Below are 18318 nucleotides of genomic sequence, written 5' to 3' on the forward strand. Positions count from 1 at the left end.
CCACCACTTGCCAAATGTGTAACCTTGGGCAAGTCACTTCATTTCTCTGTGCCTCAGTTCCCTCATCTGGAAAATGGGGATGAAGACTTTGAGCCCCACATGGGACAGAGACTGTGTCCAACCCAACTAGCTTGTACCTATCCCAGCACTTAGAACAGTGTCTGGCACATAGTAAGTGCTTAACAAATACCACAATTATTACAACTGTTATAGGTCTCATCGCCAACACAATGGCACCCAGAATAGGCGATGTGGCAGGTCTGCTTGCCACAAGGCAGGTAATTCTCCATCTATTACCCCAATTTCTTGACCACAGATCCTGAAATAATACCATCTCATCCCTCAGTTTTGCAGTGGAGTCTCAATGCAGCTTCTTAAGACTACTACTCATAGAGTAACAATCAGTGGCATTTACTGAGTGCTTACTGTGTGCAGAAACTGTACACAGTTAACTGCTCAATTAACTCAATTTGAAAAATCAGATGGGTAGGGAAAATATACTACCCTAATTTGGTTGGTTCAAAGTCCTTCTGGAACAAAAGGTTATGCTGGAGGTTTGGGAATTATCATAGAAAATGGATATTTATCATTTACAGAAGTCAAAGAGCTCAGTACCTTCCCCTCCCCGCAAATTTCCCCTAAGTTTCCAGGGCTGCGATCATATTAAGTGATGATGGAACGTAAATTTCATTTCAAATTCCTCTGAGATGAGGTGATGGGAGGGGCAAGTACGAAGCAGCTCTGAAGACAGACCTTTTGTCTCAATTCTGACACAGACCACAATTCCTACGTTCTCTGTCTGCACAGTCAGAAACCTGCGCCATATTGGACAATTACCCTAGAACACACTGTGAATGAGGAAGTATTTCCACATGCAAAGGCAATAAGCAGAGCAGCTTCATACGATACTGAGATTACTGACGGAGGTACGCACAGGCCCATCAAGTTTGGTGAGAACCGGAAAAGTCTGAGCCTTGCAATATCAATCTTTGACTAACTGAGCTAATGAAGAGTAGCCTAAAAAAGAACCCCAGAAAAATCAGAAAACCCCATTTTAATGGCTAGGTTCAACCTCCTTTCTTCTATCCCAGCTAAAACCTCATATTCCAGTTCTTCAATAGCAACAAAATGGACTGAACTGAAATGCCTCTCCTTTCTTCATTCACTAGCTCAGATAGTAGCGAGCAGGGTCATAGTCAAGGGGTGGGCACAAGAAGAGGAGCAAAGAAAAATCCCTGGGGCCTAGCTAAGCCACAAACTGGGGTGCTGAGTAATCCACAAATGATGATTTAGTTCATTAAATCTGACCACTTCAAGCCACAGCTCTTGCAAGGGAACAAAGAAAATTTTTAGCCCTGCTTCTAAGTTAATAGGCCAAGCCACTTCAAGTGAACGTGGGATAGCTAAGAGAAAAAAAAATCATCCCTGGGGCAAGTGTTCTGTAACACAATATCCCTAGTTGAACCTGATTACCTTACCCCAGCACTTAGTATAGTGCCTGGGGTAAGCACTTAACAAGTACCATTGGAAAAAAAGGGACTAATGGTGGTAAGTCACTTGGGGAGATGACAGAGGTATTATGGCTAAGGGGAGGAGGCTAGGAGTGGAGATGATGACCACTGCCCCTCAAAAGTCACCCTGCCAGAGTTCTCAATGGATGAGAAGAAGTCTGAGATTCTATGGGGAGCTTACCTTGTTCAGCTCCCTTAGCCTATTTTTGACCACTGCAGCGTCTTCCTGTTCAGTGGCGAGCAGCTTTTCCTTTTCTTCCAACTGGCGTTTCAGAATCATCACAGGATCACCTTTCTGTGAAGCCTAAGCACAAAAATACAGCCAACGCTTTAGTTACCAGGATGGGCCCCATCTCAGCACAAAGGCTTGCAGACCATTTGTGAACTCTCTCTCAAACTACCAATTAAAGTCAGGTTCAGGCTGTACTTCTACCCTTAGGTTAAGGCTCCAAATAAAGGGGAGAAGGGGCTAGCGATCGGCAATTTCTATTAAGCTGATGCCGGCGGCGGGTCGAAGAGCTGCAGAGTTTAGAAAACTCCTTCAAGGGATTGTCTGGTCCAGGCCCTAAGCAGCCAGAAGGAAACACCTCCCAAAAATACAATACCTTGGCCACAAATATTATTATTCAGGATTCATGCCACAGTGCATGCAGAATCCTAAGGGATTCAGAAAAGACAGACCTTGAGAAGTTTTAAGCGTCCAGTGGCGAAAAAAGTGCAAAGACAGTGAAAACTCAGGATGATAGGAGTTGGTAAAATTACAAACAATGCCTGATAGTCTACACACTGTATCCAATTATCACTAATGGCATAAAAACACACACTCACAGGCCCACATAAACCACCTGTGATGTTACTAAGGCTGGCAGTAGAGCTCTTCATAAGTCTGGATAAGTCCATAGGTCCTGAGACCTTGGGATTCAGTTTGGTCAGCACAAAATTCAACCTGCCTAGGCTGTCAGTCCTTTGGCCCTTTGCTTGGAGAGTTACTGAATGAACCTGGAAGTGGCCAGAAAGACGTTTGCAAGAGGTGCTCAGCTTTTGGGCCCACAGAACGAGTAGATACATAAGCTAGTGCAAGTGAGCTCTAGGACACTTCTGGTTTGGTCAATCCAAAGTTTAGTTTGGCAAGTGTTCCTACCACCACACCACAGCTGGCACCACTGGCAAGGGCTGGTACCAAGCCAGGACAGGCCCAGATAGGAGTCCAGCAGCCAACGTCTCTCAACAGCTCCCATTTCTACCAGTGTCTCTCCCTCCCACTGCCCCCAACCCAGGGAAAGACCATTTGTGTCACCCAATGTTCCCCAAGTGGATAATCGTTTTTCACAAAACTGAAAACAAAACACAAAGTTTGAAAAATGCTAATTTTTCCTCATATTAAAAAGAAAACCTAACATAAACCCAATCACTGTTAGACTGTGCCGCATCACACTACAACCAGTCAACCTTGGGTGGGAAGTGGAAAGCACAACACTTGCATGGTGATGAAGACCAGTTTGTGGTCAGTTAAAGAAGTCACACTTTCCTTCCCAAACCCTCAAAAAAAAAAAACCCAAAACCACATAGGGAGATCTTTTTAAAAAATATAAAAATAAGGTTTGATCGATTTACAAGCATTCTCATCTTAGCTTAACTGTGCCAGCTAGGAAGATAGTGATTTACATTTGGGAACACATCCACACGTATATAGCTGCTTCTTGCTGCAGGGGCTGCCAGGATCGGGGCTTCAAAACAATTCTCATTTGTTTTCTCTTAGTGGGAGAGGATATTTTTAGGGGAAAGAAAAAAAAAACCTAGCTGCCATCGAGACATCCAAACAGGCAGAACGTGCCCTACCGTATGCCAGGTGTCTTGAACGATGCCCGCTTTCTCTGACAAGATTTCAAGGAGCTGCTGGGCCTCCCCATCACTGAAAGCCGTACTGCCAATGCTGGACACCAGGGCCTTGAAGGGGAGATAGAGAGGTCCTTCTCCATCCACAAAAGCTACGGGAGGAAGAAGAAAAAACATTGGCATACGGAAACCCAGGAGAACTGTCCTGGGCCCCCAAGAAGATGGAGCTCCATATCAGAACTGAGAGAATGAAGCAACAAAGACAATTACCCCACACCTGAGCCTCAGAAGGGAGGAACTCTGGTCTACTCTGGGTGACTCACTCTTCATAACACAACTGAGCTAACAAAGACATTAAATCCTCACCAAATGACGTTTTATCAGTAATCCAAACTCAAAAAGGGGGTGGGGGGGGGGGGGCCTTTAAAAAAATATAGAGAAGGACCTCACTTGGTCTCTCTTTTTTACTACACTGACAAAAGCCTGAGATGGTGATGATAATGGTGATAGTATTTGTTATGCATTTACTACTTACCAACCACTGAGATAAATACAAAATAATCAAGTCATATTCAGTCCCTGTCCCACAAGGGGCTCACGGTCTAGCGGGGAGGAAAACAGGTATTGAATCCCCACTTTACAGGTGAAGAAACAGGCTCAGAGAAGTTAAGTGACTGGCCTAAATCACAAAGCAGGCATGAGGCATAGCCAGGATTAGAACCCAAGTCCTCTGACTCCCAGGCTTGAGCTGTTCCACTAAACCATGCTACTTTCCATTAATCCCAAACTGCCCTCTCTGCAGTTAGTGGTAAAATTCTAAAACGAAAATATTCTCCAGAGAATTTAGACTTCCACTAGTCTCCCTGCCCCCACTTTCTAACGATATTTTTAAAGTCTTTTATTTTAAAGTGTTCCTCGATACTCTCCCGCCAAACTGTTCAGAAATTACAAGGTGAAAAAAGTAATCTCAAGAAGACATGTGAATTTATCTAAGGGGTTCTAGTCAACTACACCTGGGCCTGTACTATTTTGCACTAATGCTTTGCATCGTTTTCTCAAATAAGAGGATACTATAGATGCACTACTACAGACATAGAGTTTAGTCCATATTTTTTAGTAGTACTAATAGTATCTATTAAAGTCTTACTGTGTGCAAAGCACTGTACTAAGACACCGGAACAGAATACTCTGGTGGGAATTAGATATGGTCCCTGTACCTTGGGAGGCTCACAACCTAAGAGTGTAAGTGGGGACAAGGATCTGAAGACAAACATAACAGCAATGATGAAACACTACTCACAAATATATAAATCAAAACAAAACCAATGGGGCGCTGCGGCTGGAGGAATGGAATTCCGGCTTCTTGTGCCCTATAAAGCTTTCAAGGAAAGTGGGTAACAGGGTTCAAAAGAATAAGACTTGGGGGAGTGCATATCTTCTTTGCAGGAAGTTTGGGAGGGCACTTTACTCAGATGGATATTTGTCCAAGAATTCAGTGTGTTGTATTATGTGTTGCACAGTAAATGCTCAATAAATACCATTGATGTTGGTGATGAAACAGATAAATGAGACATGTGATCTTTCTACTACCAACTATGACTTGGGACTACAACTGGCAGCAATTTTCAAGAAAGCAGATGAATTTATAAAAGTGATTAAAGACCTTGAAGGAAAGGGAAGTTCAAAGGGCACAGATTTTCAAAAGGAACTAGCTTGCTAAGATGTGAACAAATTCTTCACAAATTTTAAATGAACAACCACCAGTCAGCAGAACAAGCTTCTACTCCTGCAGACTCCTGCAAAGACACATTTCATATTACAACCCTTCAGTTAGTGTATTTTGATGTTTGGCTTTGAATTACTTTACAATTAACAACAGTTTAATGAAGTAGCAATAACATTTAGGTGCTAACTGCGTGCACTTACTAAGCTCTGGGAGAGGCTGCACAGATGGAAATTAGATATGGTCCCTGTTCCAAGGGGCTCAAGTCTAATGATAAAAAGAGGGAAGGGGATTGGTGACAGACACAGACGGAGAAATGAAATAAAAACACCATCATCGCTCAATCGTATTTCATTCAAATGTATTTATTGAGCACTTACTGTGTGCAGAACACTGTATCATCATCATCAGTGGTATTCACTGAGCACTTACTACATGCACAGCACTGTACTACACCCTTGGGAGAGACTACAGTCAACAGAAAGGCAAAAAAACAAAGATGTGTAGGGTAGTATGCCTAGAGGAGAAATGCAGGCTCAAAATCCAGTTAATGTTACAGCATATAGAAAGTAAAGGAATATCATATTTTTCCAGAGATTCCGGAGCCCATCCTAATTTACAACAATGAAGTCACTGGGAGAGCACACAGCAGCCACTCATGACCCAGCGGGACTTCTAAAGAACTAACCCCAACTTCTCAGGGGATAGCCCTCTGTACTAATAATATCTGAAGGGTGGAGAGGTCTACATATTAAGATGGACTGAAACGATTAGGACTCTTTGGTGTGGAAGGACACATATTGATGGGGCACGATTGAAATCTATAAAATGATGCACAGTGTAGTCAGGCAATCACACACTTCTTAGTCATCAAATCCTCCCACATCACTGAACATGTAAGTGGTAGCTTTAAATAAACACCCCCAAAAAGAAAACCCTTCTTCATCAAGTGGGAAATACATGGAATTAATTATTAAAGGAAATTGTACAGGGTTAAAATATCAGAAGGTTCGAAAGCGTTTTGGAAAAACAAAAGATCCGTTTGCTAGAAGGAGAGTGAGGCATGTAGAGGGGGGACGAAGACATGTTCGGTAATACATCCTTGTTTAACTAAGATGAGTGTCAAGAACAGTGTCCATCACACTGGACCTCCAAGCAACTTGTCACCTCTTTCAGACACAAAACAGTGGTTTAGATGGCATTGCTTACATTCTTAATGACCTTTCCAAACTGCAAGTGGCTTCATGGAGTCAGAAGTGGGAATTCAACATTTTCGGAAATCAATCTCCAAATCACTCTGTGAAGATCAAAGACCCCCCACCCCAACCCAAATAGAAAGATTTCTGATAGCACTGATCCTTCAACATTCTCCTTTCCCTGCGCAATCTTGCCACTTAATTTCTCAGGACTCTCAATCTGATGATGAGCACTTTCTGGTTTCCTGGACTAAGCACTGCCCATGCCCACAAACTAGGAACAATTCTCCAAAGACATTCTCTCAGGAGAGTTGAAGACCTCCATTTTACTTATTTAATTCTGGGTGTTGCTTTTAAGGAGACGCAGTGGGATCAAACATGTCTACTAACTCTGTTGTAGTGTACTCTCCCAAGTGCTTAGTTGAGAAGCAGCATGGCGTAGTAGATTAAAAACAGGCCCGAGAGTCAGAAGATCATGGGTTCTAATCCTGGCTCCGCCACCTGTCTGCTGTGTGACCTTGGGCAAGTCACTTAACTTCTCTGTGCCTCAGTTACCTCATCTATAAAAAGGGGATTGAGACTGGGAGCCCCATGTGGGATAGAGACGTGGTCAACCTCATTGGCTTGTATCCACCCCAGCGCTTAGTACCGTGCCTGGCACATAGTTAACGCTTAATACATACCATAATTACTAATTATTACTATGACAGTGCTCTGCACACAGTAAGTGCTTGTAAATACCATTGCTTGATCATCTTCGAAGCAAACGAGGTGGTATATACCTCTCTGACGACATTCAATTTGGCCTTTTTTCTGCTTTGAGAGCAGTTCCCTTTGGTCAGATGCAAAAATCAGGTAAGTCAAAGAATTCAACTCTGATTTTCACTCCTAACACACACACAAACGCACACACACACAGCCAACTGCCTCTTTTAGTTGGCTTGGGGAGTGAGAGAAAGGAGGAAAACAGAGTCCTTGATGGAAGAACTGTAAACAAACACAGAAAAAACCACAATCACAAACCAGCCGCACAGTCACCGAAGACAGAGGCTTAGAATAAGAGCACAGATGTAATGAGCAGGTGCTACTTTACATCTTTTTCCAGGCACAAAGTACCTAGGTGAGTAGGCAGGGTCTTCCCCGCTTAAATTGAAGATTGCAAAGATCTTGGAAAACCTCTGGAACTGAAAACACCAGCCCAGCCACTGAGAACTGGAGGCTGTCGTGATTGCCTGAGCACACAAGTACTTACTACAAGTTACAAATGCAGGTCTGGAGACTTATCTATTTAGAATGAAACATTACCAATCAATCATTCAATGGCTTTTATTGAGTGCTTACCGTGAGCAGATCACTGTACTAAGCACTTGGGAAAATACAACAGAGTTGGTAGATACAATCCTTACCCACAAAGAGCTTACAGTCTATAGGGGGGAGACAAACCTTAAAATAGAATAAAAGACTAAAGTTCTATTAATATCAATTCCCCAAATACCCAAAGTGGTTCCCATAGGCTACATAGGAGAAGCAGAATGGCCTAATGGATAGAGCATGGGCCTGGGAGAAGGACGTGGGTTCTAATCTCAGCTCTGCCACTTGTCTGCTTTGTGACCTTGGGAGAGTCACTAAACTTTTCTCTACAATGGGGCACTGTGGGACAGAGACTGTGCCCCACCTGATAAGCTTGAGTCTAGCCCAGCACACAGTACAGTGCCTGGCACACAGTAAATGCTTAACAGACATAAAAAAAAAAAAGTTGGCCAGAGGGAACATCAGGTCAGTATTTTAGGGGAATACACACTAACAGCTATGGTCTGTGGTAGTCTCAGCAGCGTTTATTCATTCATTCAATTGTATTTACTGAGCGCTTACTGTGTGCAAAGCACTGTACTGAGCGCTTGGGAAATACAAGTCGGCAACAGATAGAGATGGTCCCTACCCAACAACGAGCTCACAGTCTAGAAGGGGGAGTTTACTGAGCATCCTGTTGGTGTGGTGCACCACAGTGAGCACTTAAATGATACAGAAATAAAGAAGGGACCCAGTCCCTCCCCACAAGGAGCTTACACTCTAAAAGTACAACTCAAGTGGTCACTAAGGTCTGGGCCCATCACTCCTCATGCCCCCCACCTTTAGGTTGAGGTTCCAAGGGCATAAGAAAAAGTGCATCTATTATGCTCCTCCATTAGCCTAGGTGATGGAGAGGGCACTGCTTTCCACCCCTTGGTATTTAGTTAACATATTTCCTTATCCACCTCATTCTGGAAGAATCACACTGTGCCCAAATGATTTAACATTCTACAACATTTTATATCTGATTTAACATTTGGTTGAAGAGACCCTGGTCACAATGTGAAATTCGGTGACCATAAATCAGCAGTGACCAATATGGTAGCTTCATCTCTATTCCTATGATATACCTCTTAACAGGTGGCATTAATATTTGGAAGCCTGTTTTTCCTAGTCAGACAATGAACCAGTTAACCATTCAGTTTTATATGTGGGTGTCTCTCTCACTCACAAGGTTCAGTTCTGATGTTTTGTTCTTGTCTCTCCTCCCTCCCCCTTCACACCTGACAGACTCACCCCATCTTCAAAGCCCTACTGAAATCACATCTCCTCCAGCAAGCCTTCCCTGACTGATCTTCTGGTTGGGAGATAAGGATGAGGAAACAGAATGTTGTTAGCGCCTAAATCTTTTCATTTCAGTCCAACTGGACCCCAGCTGACTCCAGAAAACTTCAGAACCAGCCAGCCTGGCCTGACACTTTTAAAAACTTGGGCTGAGGAAGACACTGGAGTTTTGCACACCCATAGGTTCCCTTTAAGTCATTTCCAGGGCTGCCTGCAGGCCTCTGGCTTCTACGGCAAAATGAAATCAGTTTAAGAGACGGGATAGTAAACTCCTGGCCTGGGGGAAGGATGTGTAATCTCTTCCTCTATCCTCCTTCAAGAACAGGATCACCTTTGGGGTTTTTAATGGTATTTGTGCCATCCACTATACTAAGTATTGGGTAGATACAAACTAATCAGGTTGGATACAGTCCCCGTCCCTCACGGGGCTCACAGTCTGATCCCCATTTTATAGATGAGGCAACTGAAGCATAGAGAAGTTAAGTGGCTTGCCCATATTCACACGGAAGACAAGTGACGGAGCCAGGATTAGAACCCAAGTCCTCTGACTCCCAAGCCCAGGATCTTTCTACTAGGCCAAGCTGCTTCTCCGGGACAAACAACTTTTCTATAGGAGTGTGGGGGTGGGAAGGGGACAGGAATTTTAGAGGAAGTGGCAGGTTTCCAGGAGTTAAACCAGAAAGCCACCATTTCGTAAACTCTCAGATCTTCGCAGAGACCTGGGATGAATGAGGCTTCAAATCCAATTAAAAAAAAAAAAACAACTGTAGGGGCAATTTCTGCCTCATGTTGGCATCTAGATCTTCTGTGTGTTTTTTACATTTCCCCATTGACTGTTCTGGTGAGTTCCTTCTCCATAAAATGTCCAGGGAGTTCTGGCCCAAGAAGAGCAACCGTGGGCGTGGTGGGGGCAGTTGGCAGGTCCATGCTGAATTTTCAAGCAGAGCTATTGGTACAGTGCAGCCAGATACAGTCAGTTCTACCATGAGGTGTGTTTTTCATTAGGCATTCTGGTCCCAATGTGATGACAAAACTAAGGAACTTTCTTCCGACAATGCACGTCTGGCTGGATAGAACACAAAGTGGTGAGGAAGAGTTCTAAAAAGTGTGTTTTCCAAGATGCAGGCTTCTTCAAGAACACCCTCTCCATGCTACTGGAAAAAATCGGCTATGTCTTCTGTATCACAGCCCCCACAATCACCGGCAACAGCTGTCAGGAGAGCAATCCAAGTACCCACATAGTGGGAGGGACTCAGACCCAAAGTGGTGGAATAAACATTATTTATTTATATTAATGTCTGTCTCCTCCACCGCCCATAAGCTCAATTATGGGCAGGGAATACCATTGATGATGATGCTGATGATGATGATTGATGACGATGATGATGTTGATGATGATGAAGAGCAGATGTCCTAGTTCTAAGACAATCCCAAGATTTCAGGTTTTGTCCTGCCATTCACTTTACGTTCTTCGGGACATCTGAGTGTCCTACAAAAAGTAAAGCGTGCCAGGATGAAATCTTTTCATTCACTTTCCTTTTCTCCTCTTCTCTTCTTTTGCTACGCAACTTCTCTCCCTGGCTTTTTTCCTGGATCCCCATCCTCTTTTTGAGATCTGCAGGGTTTTGTTTTTTTTAATAGCCCTCCCACCCCCCACCCCCCCAAAGGTGGCCAGAATTCTAGCTCATTTTGGTTTCCAAGTGCCAGTAAGGGGCTGGCCAGGACCAAGCTGGAGCCAGTAGGCTAACAAGTGCCAGGGAACTGCTGGTGCCTGGGGATTGGATTCCCCCCCACAATAATGGGTACCCAATGGATGGCTACTGGCCCTGACAAAACATCAAACATCTATGTCAGCCAAAAACACAACCTTCAATCCACATGGATTTCAGAATCTCTAGAATGTGCTTTTTTAAAAAAAAAATGTTGTCTAAAGCTTGTTTATGGGTACTACAGAGGACTGAATTACTTGGACAAAATTCTAGCTGAGACATTAAAACAGATTTCCAGATTGAACAGAAAATGTAAACTGGGAGGCCAATTATTGCCTTGTTAAAACTGCGTAGTTCTAGAGGAGGGAAGGAGCTGGGTAAAGCAAAGAGACACAGCTATTGGGAAAAGACCGCTGAGGGATCAAAAATAGATTTTCAAAAACATTTCCTGCACATACAAAAAACACACATGGCTTTCCTTAAGTAGATGCCAAGAAAAAGTAATGATTTAACTAGTTGAGAAAAAAAAAATAGATCAGTGATGGTTTCACAAGGTGCTGGCAATACACAAGAAAATGTATCAATGTCCTGCCATCTCTTGAATTTGCTCCTGCTAGAAATTTTCAGGTCAAATCAAGAATTTCTGTCTTTTCCCCACTAGTCTTGTAATTTTTTCATTTTAAATTATTAATGGATTTCACAGCAACCAACCATAATCAGAAAGACAAAGTGGAGATGATGTTTTAATGGTATCTGTTAAGCACTTACCATGTGCCAGGCACTGTACTAAGTGCCAGATATTACTATTCTGACTGAATACCTAAGGATAGTATGGGAAAAAACAAAAGAGCCTAGCCTAGTTGATGCAGCATGAGACAGAGTCAGAATGACTTGGGTTCTAATCCCAAGCTGTGCAACCTTGGACAAGTCACCTCACTTCTCTTGGCCTCATAAATTCCCTCATCTATTAAGTGCAGATTAAGACTATGAGCCCTATGTGGGACAATGACTGTGTCCATCCTGATTACCTTGTATCTACCCCAGCACTGAGTAAAGTGCCTGGCAATTAGTAAGTGCTTAACAAATACCAATACAAACAAAAACTGAAGAGACAAATTATGACAGTAAGTTCCTAGTGGACAGGGACTGTGTCTACCAACTCTGCAGTAGTGTACTCTCCTAAGCAGTTAGTACAGTGCTCCACACACAGTCAGTTTTGATAAGCACCACTGATTGACTGAAAGTGCACCTTCACAATGTGGCCTAGTCTGCAGGAGTTCCTTGAGGCTTAGTCACCACAAATGGGATAATCATAGTTATCATAGAGTTGCCTGGCTCACCAGGTAATGCAACAGAATAAACTTTCTAATTCTAACCCGAAGGCCCCAACCACTGAGCTTTATTATGGTGGTTATGTCATATATACCTATCTTCAGGAACTGCCCTGAAACCACCTATTTCACGTAAGTCAAGGGGCTGGGAATTCTAATACGCTGACAAAATATTGGGTGTCACTGGGCAATTTCCAATCCTCTCGGTTCAGTATGTCCAATCTACCAAATAGGACCTGACAGAGTGACTTCACTCCAGGGAATGAAATGAAGAATAAGCAAGACAAGAGACTGCCGGACTCTTTTCTAATCTAAAATGCTACATCGTAATAGGAATTCAGCCAGCTGAGTCCCATAAAACACTCTAGGAAATTTTTGTATTTCATCATCTCGCCTTGTTCCTCCCTGAACGACATTTCTCCTCTACCATTCCTCTGACTTTCTATTCTCTTCATCTTCCCCACGCTTGGAGCTCCTTACCCTCTATGCCCTGTGCCACCCAACCTTTCCCAGGGGTCCCAGGTGGAGAGAGGGAGATCAAAGGCAGGCACTCCAGCCAAGCTAGTGCCTGTGAATGGGCCACAGGTGGTTGTTGGGTTTTTTTTTTCTTCCAAACTCTGCTTGAGAAATTCCATCCCTTAAAAATGATCAGTAACCTAACACATTTTAGGAAAGGAAACCAGTGAATAAAACACTTTAATTTTTTTCCAGATACACCGCCAGTGGGCAGAGCTACCAACCAGGGAGGAGGGACAGCGATCCAAAAATTGGGTGGGGAAGAGGTACAAAAATAAAGGAGTGAGTGAAGAGAGAAGCAGGGGAGAGAAGGTGAGGTGTGCACATGTGTGTGCGCGCGCACACACACACAAACACACACAGAGCAGACTTTTTTCTCTCGAACACAGATGACAGCAGCAGCAGGAAGAGAAACAGGTGTGGGCAGCATCCTCCTCCAAATTTTTTTTTAATGGCATTTGTTAAGTACTTACTTTGTGCCAGGCATTGAACCAAGCACCGAGGTAGATATAAGATATGTCTGCCAGATGCCCTGGCTCTGAATTTCAGGCTACTTTACCTCGCTAGCAGCATTACCTCACTGTTTTCCTACTACCACTCAGCCTGGACACTTCAATCCTCTAATGCCAACCTACTCACTGTACCTCACTCTCATCTATCTTGCCCTGACCTCTCTCCCACATTCTGCCTCTGGCTTGGAAAGCCCTCCGCCTTCATGACTGAAAGGCCACCACTCTCCTCACCTTCAAACCCTTATTCAAGGCGTATCACCTCCAAGAGGCCTCCCCTAAGTCCTCATTTACTCCTCCCATTCCCTTCTGCAGAAATGTGTCTACCAAAGTCTGATGTATTGTACTCTCCCAGGTGATTAGTATAGTGCTCTGCACACAGTAAGTGCTCAATAAATACAATTAACTGATTGACTGCAGAAGCCCAGGCTGCTGCTGGTGCTGCTCCTTCTTGAGGTTTTTGGCACATGTAGCAAGTGGCATGAGAGCGGTTCCTAGAATCCTGGAAATTTAGAAAGCAGCAGCACCAGCTCCTTGGGCATGCAGTGGGAGCCAAGACCCAAGCTGTAACTTCCTTCTACCACCCAAGGCAGTTAGTAGTCCTGTGGGCCACAAAGAGCCTCACAGGGGGTCACGTGCCACCTGACAGTCTCACAGGCCTATTCAAGGTATTCCTAGTAGGTGAATACCTTCTGGGGGTGCCTGAAGACATTCCCTCTAGACTGTAAGCTCCTTGTGGGGTGGGAACCAGGGAACTTCCAACTCTGTTATATTGTACTTCTTAGTACAGTGCTCGGCACACAATAAGCGCTCAATAAATAGGGCTTATTGATTCCCCAAGCACCCTGTAAGGTGGGGGATATGAAGATGTGAAGTCACTTGGAAGAAAATGAATGCACACTTTCAGTATGGGTGGTGGTAATAACAATAATAATGATGGCATTTATTAAGCGCTATGTGCAAAGCACTGTTCTAAGCGCTGGGGAGGTTACAAGGTGATCAGGTTGTCCCACGGGGGGCTCACAGTCTTAATCCCCATTTTACAGATGAGGTAACTGAGGCACAGAAGTGAAGTGACTTGCCCAAAGTCACACAGCTGACAATTGGCGGAGCCGGAACTTGAACCCATGACCTCTGACTCCAAAGCCCGTGCTCTCTCCACTGAGCCCCGCTGCTGCAAGTGGACATATAACTCCCTGGGGATGCTGCGTCCCAAGGTCCTTTACGGTACTATGGATTTTCAAATCTAAGATGCCCGGCAGTTCACTAAAGTGAGAGTTTTACGTACAGCTTCAGCCTCACCAAGCAAGCGTCTCACCAGGAAAATGAGCAAGCCCAAGTCAGCAAGCAGCCCTTTCTTCAGTAAAGGATAGAGAAGGCATGGGGCGAAGGCTATGGCTACATTTGCCTGACCAGTGGAACAGTTACATGGAAGTTAAGTTGAAGCTCCCGCACATGCCATCTTGAAATCCTCTGATCTTTCAAAGTTAATGCATCAGCAGGGAGTTTTAAAATCTGGAGACCAGATGCTAGCTCCCAAACTGATTTTTGTAGTATCAGAAAGGCAGAGAGAAAGAGAAAACCTACAAATCCTCCTAACACATTCAGTCCTTCACACTCCCTTCCAAAATCTCAAAATCTTCTTTCCAATCTCAAGTATAGGGTGAGGACAGAAAGTGATCCTATTTTCCAGAGGTAGACCCACATATTCATTTTAGTAACAAGTATGGATTTTGTCTGTTAACACATCTGATTGATGTGCTGTTTGACATAAATCAAAATGCATGGAGAAAAGTCCTTCTGTGAGTCTTCAAGAATAGAGCCCAAGGCTCAGATCCCGGTCAGCCACTCTCCCTACTCTTTCCAAGCTTCAATTGACCATTAATACAATGGGGAGAGCAACTGGATAGAGCGCGGGCCTAGGAATCAGAGAGCCTGGGTCCTAATTCCAGCACTGTTGTGTGACCTTGGGCAAGTCACCTAACTTCTCTGTATCTCAGGAACCTCATCGGTAAAATGGGGATAAAATACTTGTCCTCCCTTCTTCAGACGCTGATTCCCATGTGGGACCGGGACTGTATCCGATCTGCTTATATTGCATCTATCCCAGCACTCAGTATAGTGCTTTACAAATACTACAATTATTATTATTATTGTTGTTTAACACTAACAGCAACTGCTCCCTCCTCTCCTGAGAGAGAAATGAAGCACCGGTGAAAGGTGTTGAGAGCCCTTTTAAACCTCCCAGCATAAAAAAGCTATAAACACATTAATCTCATATTTGTGGTTAAGACAATTTTGTGGAAAACTATGTACAAGACTTTCAAGCTTGGAACCAGGAACAATTCATGGAGCAAGGACAATACCGATTGTGCTTATTCCACCATCTATAAAGGACAGTTTGTGTAGCCTATGGGAGACTGTATTAAACCTGTGTATCCACATACAGTGAGTACATTTCATTTTGCTCCAAAACCATGAGGATGTTTTCAGCCCCAAAACTCAAGAGGCTTAATGTTAAAAGAGCAATCTAAGTAATTACACTCAATCAGTTCCATCACCATCGATGGTATTACAGTGGGCAAATCACTGTACTTGGCACTTGGGAGAGTGGTTTAACAGAGTTGCCGAAGAGTTTCAGCACAAACCCCATTTGACCAAGCCCCGTTTGGGCTTGAGTGGCCTCTCAGCATCTGCCCCCAACTCCCTTCCTGACTTTGCCCAAGCTTCTATTTGGGGCAAAGGAATTATGGGCATACCTGAGGGAAGCATGACAAATCAAAAGTAAAACCGGGCCCAAATCACAAGTGACCACCCAGTCCACAGGGGCAGCTCAGTGACCTCGGTGACCATCAACTAGCCAAACGTCAGCTGGTCCCCTGGTACAAATACACAGTCCATGCATGGCTAGAGCAGACACCACAACTCTCCTTTCACCACACAAGCTGCCAAAGGTGGGGGAGCCGAGGGGGAGGAGAGAATGGAGGCTATACAGGTTTAGAGAAAGGACAAAATCTGTGTCTTTGCTAGGGGGCTGACTTTCTCTGTCCCTCTCTGTTTTTGTCAGTCAATCATATTTATTGAGTGCTTACTGTGTGCAGAGCACTGGGAACACTGTACAAGCGCTGTTTGTGAGCAGGACAATGTTCGTCTCCAGACGCCTTCTCAAACCAAGCCTCCACCCACCTCCTACTTTGAGAAGTGAATAAAAGACAACCAAGGGACGCAGAATGTCAGTTAATGACAAAAAGTGAAGAGATGGGAGCCCAACAGGATGATCTACAAAGACAAATAACAGACTCCTAGTTGTGTGAGAAAAAGTAAATGGAGAAACACCTTGTTCTTTCCCCCATTCTGGAGCACTCCATTTTAAGTTGGAGACGGGCGAGGGGGTCAACCTGATTTCAGAGACATATGATACAAATAGCAAATAAATCCAGACAGCTTATTACACTCAAATAGCTGGGGCAGAGACCTACGAGATCGTAGAGTGAGGCAATGAAGAACTATGGCAGTGGACTCCACAAGCCCCCCAGACTGTAGATGTCAGAGGCTTTGTTGATTGCATCTACCTTGACGTCTGGCAGATGGATCTCCGGGCCACTTAGAATAAAATTAATATCATTGTCCCGTCCTGAGAACGTTCCCCTTGCCTGAGGACAGAGAAATTTCAGCATTAGGTGCTAGAAAAGCACAATGGATTTGGTCCCTATGATTTGCAATGACAGCTGCAAACCCTGACAGAGAGAGAATGTCTGACACAAAAAGAGTTTGTGTCTACTCTTAGGACACAGTAGTAGAGCAATACTTACACTGCACTTACTTCCCTCTTGCATGTCAAAGTTGTGAAGGATTTTACCTGCTATGTATCTCCCTGAGCCATGAATGGGTGGATTCTCAAGCCAAGAGACACAGCACTAAGCAAAGCTCGGTTCTTCACAAGCTATGGTCATTTCCCTGCATTTGTATTGTAAAAGCAAGAGCTCCTTGACGATAGAGAACGCATGTTTTGCTTCAGCTGTACTTTCCCAAGCACTCAGGTCCCTGCTTTGTGCTCAGAACATACCACTGATGAACAATAGTTTTGTTATAACTGGAAGTAGAGCTCTTTTTTTCCTGAATTAAGATCTCAAACACTTTTTAGAAACAAAGAACACAACGAATCAGACTAGCATGAATTAAAAGATGGATCTAAATCCCTCTTTCAGATAATCCTAGTTCTATCACAATTTTAAACTCCAGGTTTTTGGCTGAAGCACTAAAAACAGGATTTCCTGCATCATTTCTTATCAGGATATGGCTTACATTTACACCAACTATGGGCAAAACTAAAATATCTACACAGGATTTTTTAAAATCAAGAGTTTAATTCCTTTAGAGGGTTATAATTATAAATGCATGTCCAGCATGAAAAATCACAAAGACAGATGTTGACTCCAAGTTCTATTTGGTTTAAAGCTGGTAACCCAGAAAAAAAAATTTCCAAAAGTTCTATCTTTCTGGCAAAGCAGGCGAGTCAAGAAAGTAAGAAAAAAGGAGAGTTTGCTGAGGATTTGGCTACTTGGCAGTGCAAAGCATTCACTACATCCCAATCTACCAATATACTGAAATTCACTGATGTCAAAAAGGAATGCAATATATCAAAATTAGAAAAGAGGCAAGAAGTCGGTAAATATGCGGAGCCTTGCAACAACCTGTGCATAGAGGTAAAGCAGTGGCGACGGTGAAAGGAAGTAGTCCCAGCTCAGTAAAAAAGTCTAAACTGACTGGCCCTGGGTCAAATATTTCGTATATCTTAGGAGAAGTGTCTTTCAATCCAAACAGTGAAATCTCTATGCTCAAAGTCTTCTTTAAATTACAATTAAAAAAAAAAAAATCCAATGAATTGGAGGGTTGGGGGGATGGGGAAGAAAGGGAAGAAAAGGCCTACTGCCCCAACAGGAGTGAAGGGCAGGAAGAAGCGGAGATCCCCCAAAACAGCACTTCCACATCCCTGGGGTCCAAGGGTGATGGAGGACCACCACATTCCTGGAGGGGTGGGCTCCCTTCCCCCAACCAGATGTCCCATGGGATTGGAGCCTGTCTCCCCTACTTTCAGAACAGAAAGAGGGATGTAGCAGTTTCCCATGCAAGACACTGCTGAAGCAGTGAGCTACCCCAAAACTGCGCTTCTAAATAGTTTGAACTACATAGTAATAATTACTGTATCTGTTAAGCGCTTACTATTTGTCAAGCACTGTACTAAGCACTGGGGTAGATACAAGATGATCAGGTCCTACATGGGGTTCAGAGTCTAAGGCAGAGGGAGAACAGTTTTTGCAGAGGAAGGAACTGAGGCACTGAGAAGTTGAGT

General features: G+C 43.8%; 1 protein-coding gene across 1 annotated transcript in view; it reads right to left on the bottom strand.

Moving 5' to 3' along the window:
* RRBP1 (ribosome binding protein 1) overlaps positions 1–18318 on the bottom strand; it is a 68917-nt gene that overhangs the window by 29886 nt on the left and 20713 nt on the right. Inside the window, exons 4-5 of the mRNA XM_038751129.1 lie at positions 3351–3499; positions 1693–1815 (exon numbers count right to left, since the gene is read on the bottom strand). Coding sequence (XP_038607057.1) covers positions 1693–1815; positions 3351–3499 — 272 coding nt within the window. The remainder of the gene's footprint in view (positions 1–1692; positions 1816–3350; positions 3500–18318) is intronic.

Source organism: Tachyglossus aculeatus, chromosome 9, assembly GCF_015852505.1.
Source record: "Tachyglossus aculeatus isolate mTacAcu1 chromosome 9, mTacAcu1.pri, whole genome shotgun sequence".
Taxonomy (NCBI): domain Eukaryota; kingdom Metazoa; phylum Chordata; class Mammalia; order Monotremata; family Tachyglossidae; genus Tachyglossus; species Tachyglossus aculeatus.